Source organism: Vipera ursinii, assembly GCF_947247035.1.
Source record: "Vipera ursinii genome assembly, chromosome: 6".
Classification (NCBI taxonomy): domain Eukaryota; kingdom Metazoa; phylum Chordata; class Lepidosauria; order Squamata; family Viperidae; genus Vipera; species Vipera ursinii.
This window is the reverse complement of record NC_139515.1, coordinates 64,435,872-64,449,073: the sequence shown is the minus strand read 5'-3', so window position 1 is coordinate 64,449,073 and position 13,202 is coordinate 64,435,872. Positions and strand designations below refer to the sequence as shown.

At 41.8% G+C, this 13,202-nt stretch overlaps 1 protein-coding gene across 4 annotated transcripts in view; it reads right to left on the bottom strand.

The window, feature by feature from the left end:
- The window catches only part of RBFOX2 (RNA binding fox-1 homolog 2), a 190,358-nt gene extending 177,564 nt beyond the window's left edge, over positions 1–12,794 (bottom strand). For all 4 annotated transcript variants that reach the window (XM_083365256.1, XM_083365255.1, XM_083365258.1 and 1 more), the window contains exon 1: positions 12,280–12,794. In XM_083365256.1, the coding sequence (XP_083221382.1) occupies positions 12,280–12,450 (171 nt within the window). In that variant the 5' untranslated portion in view covers positions 12,451–12,794. The remainder of the gene's footprint in view (positions 1–12,279) is intronic.
- Between the last annotated feature and the right edge of the window lie 408 nt (positions 12,795–13,202).

The window sequence follows — 13,202 nt, the reverse complement described above, 5'->3', positions numbered from 1 at the left end:
ACTACCTGCACCAAAGCCTTAAGACCTCAAAGCTGTTCTAATTCTAGATTAGTAGGATTAAAATAGCTTCGCAACCACTGTATTGAATGCAATTATAAAATGATGGTCAGCAAAATGATCCTGTAGACTGAAACTTGTTGCTTTTAAATAGCTTCATTCAGTTCATTACTAGATGTTTCTGCTGTATTTTGAATAAAATTACTCAAACCAGATGATTAAACAGACACACAGCTAGTATCTACAGGTAATCCTTGATTTATGACCAGTTGCTTAGTAACTGTTCAAAGTTACTACTTATCTGAAAAGAGGTAACCCAAAGTTTTGATGTAACCCACCCGATCATGTGACCATACTTAGATGCTCTGCAATATGACCAAATTTACAGCCATTTGCAGCATCCCAAAGTCATGTGACCATGTTTTGCAATGGTTTTGCCAAACCCCAGCATTCCTGGGTTTTGGGAAAACCGTGCCATAGTGAACAATGGGCTCATTCAACAATAGTGGCATTTACTTAACAACTGTGGCATTCACAATAACAGCCGTGACTTTTGCTAATAGTCACAAAAAATGTGATAAAATCACATTGGTCACGTTTACAACCATTACAACTTGCAACCATAATAGGCAGGGTCTATTATGGTCAGAACTTGAGGACTACCTGTATTAAAAATTCAAGCACTAACTCTCAAAATATTTCTTTCATGCAATAATAAATAAATAAATAAATTTAATAACCCTATCAACTTTTTCAATTTATTAGAAATAGTAAGACAAACTTTGGCTAGCCTCTGAATAAAAGACAGCAATTAATTCTATTCCAATTTTTGGAGTAGTTTTTTTAATATTTTTCTTATGCTGCTATCATTGTTCCTTTTGTCATCACCATTATACAAGAATAAAAAAACTACTGTTCATTGTATTACAATTGATAAATTCATGGTTATAATGAAGCCCTACCAAGTCACATAGTCTTTTAGCATAAATTACAAAGGTCACCATTAAGCAAACTGAAACATAAAATGCTGAGCAGCACAATCTATAGACAAAGTTTTATTCTAAACTCTGATAAACTTTTCTGTAACAAAAAATACCAATTATCTGGCTTCTAATGGTTTGCTTAGAGATTATGGATAACATCGCACCATGTAGCTATATCAGGCAGAAATTAAAGAAAATTTGGCCAACAAAGCTGCTATACAATTTTGAAAAGTCACCATCTTTATTACAATGATTTTAATTAAAATGATTCTCAACCATTTAAATTTTAAAAAAAATCTATTACAAAAACTAGGACATTCATTCATTCATTTGGAATCTTTATATGCTGCCCTAATCCATATGGACTCTGGGAAGCAAATAACATTTCCAATAGTTTTAGTATTTGTTCAACGTGAAACAAATGGCCATCAGAGATAAGGGTTTATAACCTCTCCTTACAGTTTACACGGCCCCCAAACCAACCTTTTCATGCAGCTTTTCAAATGTTTTATATGTTGCTAGCTTCTAAAGGACTGCATGTGTGATGTTTATGTTTTTATATACTGTAAATTGCCTAGACCAGGGGTCGGCAACCTCGGCTCTTTTATGACTCGTGGACTTCAACTCCCAGAATTCCTGAGCCAGCATAGCTGGCTCAGGAATTCTGGGAGTTGAAGTCCACGAGTCATAAAAGAGCCGAGGTTGCCGACCCCTGGCCTAGACCCATCTGGAAAGTGGAAGCATATGAATTTGTAAAATAAATAATAAATATCCTATGTATTTGACTGTGGCTTTTTCAGGAATAGGTTTAATGTAAAAAAAGCAATGAAAATAGAAAACTACACATAATCTTACTGGATGAATTGTTGATATGTGTTGTATGTTAATATTTCAATTGGTCTTTTTTTTAAACAGAGAAACAAAAAATGATTCTCAACAATACAGTCAAAAGTTTTAGAGAGTTGTTACAAAATTTCTACACCTTTGTTATCCCTCTTTTCTTCATAGGTAAAGGTAAAGGTTCCCCCGCACATGCGTGCTAGTCGTTTCCGACTCTAGGGGCCGGTGCTCATCTCCGTTTCAAAGCCGAAGAGCCAGCACTTGTCCGAGGACGTCTCCGTGGTCATGTGGCCGGCATGACTGGACGCCAAAGGCGCACGGAACGCTGTTACCTTCCCACCGGAGTGGTCCCTATTTTTCTACTTGCATTTTTACGTGCTTTCGAACTGCTAGGTTGGCAGAAGCTGGGACGAGTAACAGGCGCTCACTCTGCTACGCGGCACTCGGGATTCGACCCGCCAAACTGCCGACCTTCTGATCGACAAGCTCAGCGTCCTAACCCACTGAGCCACCGCGTCCCTCTTTTCTTCATAGTAGTGCTTATTAATTTTGTGATTCTCTTTATCCTATAATGCTGCTTCATGTATCTGCATTTTTACTAGTTTAAAATAAGAAATAGAATAGAATAAAATAGAGCTGGAAGGGACCTTGGAGGTCTTCTAGTCCAGCTGCCTGCTCAAACAGGAGAACCTATACCACTTCAGACAAGTGACTGTCTAGCTAGCCTCTTCTTAAAAATCTCCAATGAAGGAGCACTCACGATTTCTGGAGGCAAGCATTGGTTAATTGTCCTCACTGTCAGGAAGTTTCTCCTTAATTCCAGGTTGCTTCTCTCTTTGATCAGTTTCCAACCACTGTTTCTTGTCCTGCCCTCTGGCGCTTTTGTGAATAACATGGCCTCCCTCTTCTTTGTGGCAGCCCCTCAAATACTGGAATACTACTATCATGTCTCCCCTATTTCTTCTTTTCTTTGAACTAGCCAAACTCAAGACCTGCAGCCATTCTGAATTGCTCTTCTCTGCATTTTTTCAAGACTCTCAACATCTTTTTTGTGATATGGTGACCAAAATTGGCTGCAGTATTCCAGGTGTTGTCTTACTAGGGTTTTATAAAGTGGTACTAATACATTGCGTGTTCTTGATTCTATGCCTCTGTTTATACAACCCAGGATTGTATTAGCTTTTTTGGCTGCTGCTGCACACTGCTGGCTCATAGTCAAGTGATCATTCACTAGGACAGGGCTTTTCAACCTTTTCACCCATTGTACCACTTTTAGGATAAGGCAATATCTGAGTACCACCAGTTGCCCAGCAAGGTGTCAAAAACTTGACCCCCCCCAAAAGGAAAAAAATGATAAAGTACAGGTAGTCCTCAACTTAACAACAATTTGTTTAGTGACTGTTCAAAGTTACAACGGCACTGAAAAAAGCAAATTATGACCATTTTTCACACTTATGACTGTTACAACATCCCCAGGGTCATGTGATTTACATTAGGATGCTTGGCAACTGATTCATAACATTCAGTGTCCCAGGGTCATGTGATCAATGGCCGAGGGGGCGTGGCCAGCTCATCACTCACGTTGCGGGGTGCCCATGCTCTGAGCCAGTCAGCTCCTGGTCTTGTTTTTACTGACTGTATAGAGCTTCTCCATCTTTGGCTGCAGAGCACGTAGTCAATTTGATTTCTGTGTTGACCGTCTGGTGATGTCCATGTGTAGAGCCGTCTCTCGGGTTGTTGAAAAAGAGTGTTTGCTGTGACCATCGTATTCTCTTGACAAAATTCTATCAGCCTGTGCCCTGCTTCATTTTGTACTCCAAGGCCAAACTTACCTGTTATTCCAGTTATCTTTTGGCATCCTACTTTAGCATTCCAATCTCCCATGATGATAAAGACATCATTTTTTTGGTGTTAGTTCTATAAGGTGCTGTAGGGCTTCATAGAACCGGTCAATTGCATCCTCTTCAGTACTGGTGGTTGGGGCATAAACTTGGACTACTGTGGACTACTGGTTTGCCTTGGATTCGAACTGAGATCATTCTGTCATTTTGGAGATTGTATCCCAGTATTGCTTTTCCTACTCTTTTATTGACTATGAAGGCTACTCCATTTCTTCTGAGGTATTCTTGCCCACAGTAGTATACCTGATGGTCATCTGAATTAAATTCACCCATTCCTGTCCATTTTAGTTCACTGATTCCTAAGATGTCGATGTTCAGTTTTGTCATCTCTTGTTTGACCACGTCCAGCTTTCCTTGATTCATGGATCTTACATTCCAGGTTCCTATAGAGAAAAAATCGGACTTTCCTTTCACCACCAGATACACCCACAGCTGAGCATCCTTTCGGCTTTGGCCCAGTCGCTTCATTCTTTCTGGCGCTACTAGTACTAGCCCTCTGCTCTTCCCCAGTAGCATATTGGACACCTTCCGACCTGAGGGGCTCATCTTCAAGCGTCATATTGTTTTGCCTTTTGGTACTGTCCATAGGGGATATACATATATATAACAATGAGAACATTATTACTCTCCGTCACTTTTTTTTCTTTCCATTACTTTTTGGTTCACAATCTCTAGATAATACACTTTTCATTTCAAGGAGGCGTATAGGATTGAATTTGCTGATCCATAATTTTACTTCAAGACATACTAGACAATGATTGTATGTGAATGTAAAACAATTACTCCTGAGTTACTATACAGTTCCTAGTACTTATAATTCTACAAAATTAATAGCCTCAACGATCAAAAGAAATAATGCCTTTGCTGTCAACATTAACATTAGATGTATTATAATTAGGGGAAACACAAGTACAGAAGCAGGAAAATGAACTGAAGGAAGGGTCTAAAACTGGCAATACAAATTAAATGTTATTACTCCTAAAACTTTTATCCTTTTAATATGTCACCAAAGCGTTTTAAAGCTTTCATGAAACACAACTCATGTATGTGCAAAATTATCAGATCTGGGAACAGTCCATTGTAGAGCATTTGCTATAGAACATGCTCCGTTACTTCAACCCACAGCCCCTGAGCCACATGCAGCCCCGGACAGCTAGTAACGTAAGAAGTAAACTTTTAACATTATGTGATTTATCTAGATTAACTATATTATATACTTCATATGTGGCCCAAGACAATTCCTCTTCACTCAATGGGAACCAGGCAAGCCAAAAAATTAGACACCCACCAACATTCCATTTCCTCTGGGCCAGGCTGAATGTCCTCCAGACTATGGCACACCAATAAAATCATTTGTTTAGTGACAGTTCAAAGTTACAACGGCACTGAAAAAAGTAACTTATTACCATTTTTCACATTTACGAACATTGCAGCATCCCCAAGGTCACGTAATCAAAATTGACGTTTGGCAACTGGCATGTATTTAAGACGGTTGCAGGGTTCCGGGGTCATGTGATCACCTTTTGATAAGAAAAGCAATGGGGAAGCCAGATTTACTTAATATCCTTGTTACTAACTTAACAACTACAGTGATTCATTTAACAAGTGTGGCAAGAAAAGTTGTAAAATGGGACAAAACTCACTTAACTGTCTTGCTTAGCAACAGAAATTTTGGGCTCAATTGGGATCACAAGTCAAAGACTACCTGTAAAAATTCAAGAAATAATTTAAATTCATTCTTTCTCTCCTTTCCATTTCAATTAAGAGACTTCCTGTACTAAAAAGCAATTAACATTTTTTTTTAAAAAAAGATTTTGAATGCTAGGAGAGCCCTTCAAGACGAAATAGCTATTTGGAGACAAAATAGGTACTTCCAATATAGAGCTGATTAATTTTCCTATGGCTGGAAGAAGATTCATCAGCTAGACAGTATAAGAGATAAGTAATAAATCCAAAGTGCATTGCAAGTAGGATATAATCAGGTACAATTAGAAAATTCTTACAAGGGTCAGTATGAACAGAGGATGTAAGATATGTAGTATGTAGAGAATATTAAGTATCTTGGGGAAAATGCTTCCCTTCCTTAACAGCAATACTATTAAGCAGTTTCTTACACTACTGCAAGGATTTTAAGTTCTCCAAAGCCATAGGATAACAGTAACATGTAAACATTTTAATATTTCTGCATTTATCTCCTGCCATCATGTAGAAATTCTACAGGTTGCAATGCAAATTCATTCATATGTACTTGTAGACCAAAACTGTTCTGCAATTTGTAATGCCCTAAAGTTTAAACACTATCTATTATACAGTTCAAGCATATTTGTATGTACAATATGCATAGTGAAAATGCAGTACATCAGCAGAAAAGTAGATGTATTAAGATACTACATAAGTACTGCTAGCGTCAGAGACAGAGATACGGCAGGAGGATTACTGTGATTCTATAAAAGCGCCCAAATCTTTTGGTATAAACATAGCACATCTGCCATTTAAGGAAACCACTTAGGTCAAACATTCTGCTGCAGCTATTTCATCTCTACAGGAAATAAATCCTGGATTCATTCTGCAATCATGATCCGATTTATCCCAATCCCAGCTCAGGCAGCTTTATGCCACTCTGCTAACAAGATCAAGGCATGTTAAACAGGATTTATCCAGGCTGATCAGAGATGGATTAGATAATGAAACCCAAGTACATAAAGCTATCTGCTGTTGAAGGGGATCACAAATGCCACAAAGAAATGCATGGCACAGTGTCCATACCTCTTGATGCCACATATTGTATCAAGATATTGTTTCCAGCTCTGCTCTTTGGCCTGGAATTTAAAATATCACATTTAAGTCTGCTTAGGTACTGAATTATTGTGCTATTACTTGCTCCTCTGCAATCTAAAGCTCTGTTTGTAACAATAATAGAAAACAGGATAAAACCGCCAAATCTGGCATGTAAAAATCTATCTACATTTTTTGCCTCTACTAGTACCAACTTTATGGATCTATGATTTTTTGCATTCCAGATTTGGCAATTCTATAGTATAAATAATAATCTGTGTTAACCTAGATTAAATTCACAGATCTTGCTAAGCCATGCTAAAGTGTGCTTGTTTTTTATGTAACTGTGAGTCCAACTATACTTGTAACCCATCATTTATAAGTGTGATTTGTGAACTCAATTCATTCTTACGCAGTATATGCAAACCACTGACTTTCTAATAACTGAGTTAATTCATTCTTATGCAGTATATGCAAACCACTGACTTTCTAATAACTGAGTTAAGTGAAAACGGGAAGGTAGAAGAAATATTATGACAATTAAATTGTGAAACTTGATAAATATCAGCAACAAAATCCACTGAAGCTGATATGTTTAATTCTGGTAGTTCCAGCTAACAACTTGGGGAATCTTAGTCTAATCCATCTGTACAGCACCTCCTAACCATGACTGCGACTGCTCCTCAAGGAGAAATTATGAATCTAAGAGTACCCCCAGACTGTGTACCAGGTTTGCCAGGGGCAGTGCAACCCCATCCAGCACAAAAGATAGCATAGTTCTAGAACCAGCAGGCCCCCACATCTAAAGCCATTCAGTTTTGCCAGAGTTCAGAGTTCAGAAGTTCCCATCCAGACTGTCACAGCCTCCAGGCACGGAAATGAAATGTTCCTGACATTTCTTAATTGATCGGGCAGGGGAGATATCTAGTCATCATCACCATACCTCCATCCCTGCCCCAGAGTCTACACCGAAAGCCAGCTGGGCATATCTCCAAAGAGCCACCCCCCCCTTCCAGACCCAGCCATATCTCGGTGATACATATCAGGTCATCAATTATTAGATCACTAATGAGTGAGGCCATATTACAGATCAACCTGGCATTTAGAAGCTGCAGTGAAAAACAGAGCCATTGAAGGTCTGCTGATAAGGCCCAGGGCACACAGATCAAGGAGCTGGAACACAAAACCAGTATAAGAAAACAGTCCCACATTCCCTGAAAATGGCCCACTCCGTGTCTTTCAACATATTTCCCCTGCCCGTCACCATCATTATATTATGGCCTGCCTTCACCCAGATTTCAGTCCCATCCCCACATCCAAGTCCTCCAAAACCTGGAATCTCCCATTATCCTCTCCAACCATCCCAGTGAAGAGAAGCTAGACACTGTGAGGCACTTTAGCTTTATACATTCTCAGCGCCACCAGGGTACCCAGCCATCACCTCCCCCCTTGATGCAACATACTCAGATTACATTCATACATATCAAAACTCACAGCAACCCTCCCGCTACTCCCATCAGCTAGTAGACACACACACACAAAACACACACACACACCTAGTTGTCTTCTGGTTCTCACCCAGAAAAAGGAATAAAGCATTGATTCATACTCAAAAGATGGAGCCACATCATTTTCTTTCTTCTCCCTTTCCTTCCTATTCAGGTCTAGCCACAGGGAAGGCAAAGGTATTCTCCATGGGGGAAGTGGGTCCACAGCAGCCTGCCGCTCTACTGTAACACACACACACACACACACACACACACACACACACACACACACACTGCCACTGTCCAAACCTCCAAAGCCCCAACAGCAAGAAAGAAAGAAAGAAAAAGAAAATGGTGCAGGAAGAGTAAATAACAAAATAAATAACAAAGGTGTCCAGCAACAGCAGCAAAGAAATGGTGAGAAAGGAACACCTCCATGTAGCAGGCACCAGGCAAAGCTAGGTGTACAAACAGAGTGAACAGAGCAACTGGAGAGCAAGCACAGCCTCTAGTGTGGCCCATCTTCCAGGCCAGTCCTCAGCCCAGACCAGACATGTCAAACACAAGGCCCAGGGGCTGGATCCGGCCCACGAAGTGGTTTCATGCAGCCCGCGAAGCCGTCCTGGAAACAGTGAAGGAACGGCCCCCACTGCCTTGGCCCTGGCCCAGAGACCCTCCTTCTACCAGAGTCCCCCAGATCTGTCCCACTCCTGCCCAGGCCCTCATAGGCACCCTTGATGCGAATGATGTAGAGCTGGCCATGCCCACCCAGTAGGCCATACGCACTCTAGCCATGCCCACCCAGTAGGCCACACCCACCCGGTCCCCTGAGGGCAACCACAATGCTGATGTGGCCCTCAATGAAATTGAGTTTGACACCCCTGGCCCAGACCTTCAGAAAGTAGCCCAAAGGGATACCATGAGGGAGAGATACAACTTGAATAAATTACCTTAAGCAATTCTGAACTTGCACTAGTTAAAAAAAATCCTCTTTTGCTGTATTTTAAGGGACAAAACGGATGCTCTAAGTATCTGTGATGCTTAAGACTCTAATTGTTTTCCTTAAACTTAACCTAAGGTCCCAAAACCAAAATAGGGCCCAAACACTTTAAGACTGCTCACTCCACTGGTAATTAGAACACCACCAACCACATTTAGGGTGCCCATATATGGGAAGCAGAGGAAATTCAACCAAATTTTTTTCCCCATGCTGATGTAAGGCAAATAATAAAAACAAATTAACCATTTTTAGCACAATGCCAAACTAACATAGCTCTTACAATTTCTCACTTACAGTAGTCACACTTCAGTCCACGCTAAAATCACAATTTCATGAATCCATCATGACAAGCCAATCTTGTGAAGGGGATGCAGGCAGCATAGGAAACCGTGTGCCCTCTGGTCTGTAGAAAAACCTTTCTCCATAGAACCATTACCTGGTGCCCAAAAGGTTGGGAGCCACTGTGCTATAAGTAACTTAATGTCAATTTGGTAGCATGTTTCTAACTGTTTTCAGCTTTAGTTTGAAGACCAAGAAAAATCTTTGCTAAAATACTCTCCCAAACTGGCCAGAACTGCAGAACAGAACCTGCTCATTTTGAAATTCAGTGAAATATACAATTTGATCTTAAGTTTTACATGTAAGTGTATTTCCCCATATCGTTTTAACCAGGCAAACCATCCTTGCTTCCATCATGCACGTACACCAATTCATAGATTGTCTATTATTTAAACTTCTCACTTTTTTAAAGTTCGCATCAATTATCTTTAACTATAATATTCTTGCTCTTCCTTTTCCTTTCAACTTATTCACTCTTCCTTCATATACTGTTCTACAACTTGAAATCATTCTTTCTATATGACCAAACCATTTCAAGGTATTTCTTTCATCCTCACGTCAATATCCTGTTTCCTAATTAACGCAGAATCTTTCAAGTGAAAAACTATTGGAAAACAAAACCAATTTGTAATTTACATGCAGTATTTTATTCCGGAGCTCAAGGCAGCATAGATAGCATTCCTTCTTTCTATTTTTCCCCACAATAACCTTGTGAGGCAGGTTGGGCTGAGAGAGAATGTATCATTCATGAGGACAGATTACAATCTAAGTCTTCTCAATGCCATTCCAACAGCATCACCACTACATCACACTGGTTCTCTAAACCAGGATCTTCTGCATGAAAATGATGCAATATGTAGATAAACTTTAAAGTCCATCCCAAAACAATATCCTTTCTATAATTTCTGATTAAATTCCTCTCTGTCATTTTTATTACTTGCAATCTGTAATATGGTAGATGTGAACCTCTTTCACACTATTGTTAACATCTGTGGATGGTAGTAGTCAAAGAATGCTACCAATCTTTAACACTGTTTACATATAAAGAAATGGGAAAATCCATTGGAAGCATACAGCTATATACAGTTGACTATTATTAATTTTATTTCAATTCTGCTCTTTTTTGTAAACTTTAGTAAAAACATTTATCCTACAATCTGTTTCCTTATAAGACCTCATGTCTTATTCTACAAATCCTTCTTCTATGGTCATCGCAACTAAGTAGCTTGGCCTATCATTTTCACCCAAGCCACAAGGTTCAAGCTAGCAACTGTGGTAAGCAGACATAAAACGGGCAGAATTTTTAAAGCTAACATGAATATTTATTCACAGCACTATTTAATTCTTCTAATTTTAATTGCTTGTAGTACTTTTTTTTACTTTATATCATGTTGTAAGCTACCCAGAGTTGCTGTATCAATAAGATCTGAGGCATAAAAGTTTAACAAATACGTATGGATCCAGATTTTTATGTCAAAAAGCAACAAAGGCCACAGGTAACTCAAAATATAATTGTGTATTAAAATATATCAGGATTCTTTTGCACAGAAAATATTTGCTCTGCTTGAGGTTGCCCTTCTTATAGCAAACTTGGTTATATCTGAGCAGTTGAGATACTGAATCCAAAATCCATACTAAGGCAACAGCCCTATCAGGTCAACTCCAGATTACAAAATAACATGTACCCTTTTGAAACTTCTGGAACTTTTCATATAACGTGAGGATAAAATAAACCTTTAAAAAAAGGGAGGGGTAAATCCTGTAGAACTCGTTCCCCCAAAAGTATTTTGATTGCTCTTTACTTATTTTTTTGTTTTTAATTGATGCACATCTGTACTTACTTTCTGTAGGAAATGTCAGTTGCTCTTTGGCCAGACGAGTTGGCCAACATATAATGTGAATGAACTCTATTTGCTATCTTTATTATCAACAAATGTTTATTTTTTCAAGAATCCACCTGTTTTATGACTCACAGTAAATTCAAAGTAATTTCATTTGAAATACAATCCTAAGAATGTCCATTCAAAAGTAAATTATTTGAGGTTCAATAGGACTAACAGTTCACTGCTACATATGTCTATTACAAAAAATAAAACCTTCGGTGTGAGGCTTACTTCCAGAAAGGTATGGATAAGATTACATTCTCACACCCAGGTGAGTATTATCTAGCTGCAGTCTTAGACAGAAACAAACAAGATCAAAGCGGCTTCCTAAAGCACTGGCTACAGTTCTTCCAAAACTAAATAACCAAGGCATCAGAGGCCTAAGAAACTTTCTTAAAGATCGGAACATTACCCTAGATGAGCTACCTTCAAAGAATCCTTACTACATAATGGACTACAATCTACCTTTACTGGAGGTGTGTGGAAGCTGCAATTCAACACATCTTCAGGTTACCACACTGAGGAAGTCTAATCCAGATGAAAATATGACCTTGTAAACCTGTAGCAACCACATAAACCATCTTGTACTCTTTCCACCCAGACCTTCTCATTCTAATTAGTCCTTCGAAAATTCCACAATGGATGAGGCTTGCCAGCACGTGGCCGTGCAACAAAACACGGGTCTACGTGCAATTGTTGTGTGACAACCTCTACATCCACTACCACTCGTCTCCTAGCCAGAGCACTGCTCTCTACGGGGAGCCCTCGGTTGATGGACTATTTTGGCACCTAAAGGGCAGGCCGTGGGGTATTTAAGCTCTTCTCCTCCAAGATCAAGACCAGTGGGGGCTATTGGGCCTCTTCTCTTTGCGAAAGCCTGCCTAGCTCCCCCCCCCCACACCCACTGACACCAAACCGGACACCAAGACGGGCTCCACGGGACTAGCATCTTGTCCAAACTCCGAGCCCTGCGCGCTCGGCGTGAACGTGCGCGAGGGAAGCGCGCTTTTTACGGCCACAGGGGAGCGCGGGGGGGGGAGGCGTCCAGGGTGGCGCCGCTGCCAATGCTGCTACCTGCATGCCGCCTCCGTCCGCCTCCGCCTCCGTCCGCAGCCTCTTGCTTTGGCCGCTCTCGGCTCCGTCCCCGCCGGGCATCGGCTGCTCCAGTTCGGACTCCCGCTTGACCCCTCGAGGGGTTGGGACGCCGCCGGGCACGAGTTGCTGATGCTGGATGCCCTCCGCCATCCGAGCCGGACCCCAGCCGCCCCGCTTCCCCTAGGGGGAGCCGCTGCCGCCGCCGCCGCCGCCGCCGCTGCTTCACAGTCCCCACAAGCCGACCACCGATCGCCCGCTCTCAGCCGCGGCTCTCAGGCCCAGCCCGCCCGGTCCAGCCAGCCAGGACCCCCGGGAGCACGGCTGGAAACGTCTCTGCCCCGGCGGAGGGGAGCCTGCGAGCAGAAGACCCCAGCCGAAGCCCCCCCGCCGCAAGACCTCGGACACGGGCTCGGGCCCGCCGAGCAGCACTGAAAAGCAGCCCCGCGGGGAGATCGCGGCGGCCCCAGCGAGAGCAATCGCCGCCGGAGACGTGGAGCGGGAGGGGGGGGGAGGAAGGAAGAGAGGCCGAAGCGCTTCGATTGTCTTCGGAAAGGCCGGAGAGGAATGACGGCTCGATACGATCCCCTCCTTCCTTCCCGTTCGGCAATCTTCGTAAATGGCCGAGTGGGGTGGGGGGGTGGTTGTGTGTGTGTGTGTGTGTGTGTGAAGGGCGGAGCTACTGGCGGTACTTGATACTTCGCTGGGAAAGGGCGGTTCAGTGGGCGCCTTGACAGGATGGAGCGCCGGAGGTTGCTGATTTTGTGGGGCGGCCGCAGAGGAAGCCGGGCGCTGGGAGCGAGAGATGGCCTTTTCAGCTAGGGCAGGGGTAGGCAACCTCGGCTCTTTTATGACTCATGGACTTCAACTCCCAGAATTCCTCAGCCAGCTATGCTGGCTGAGGA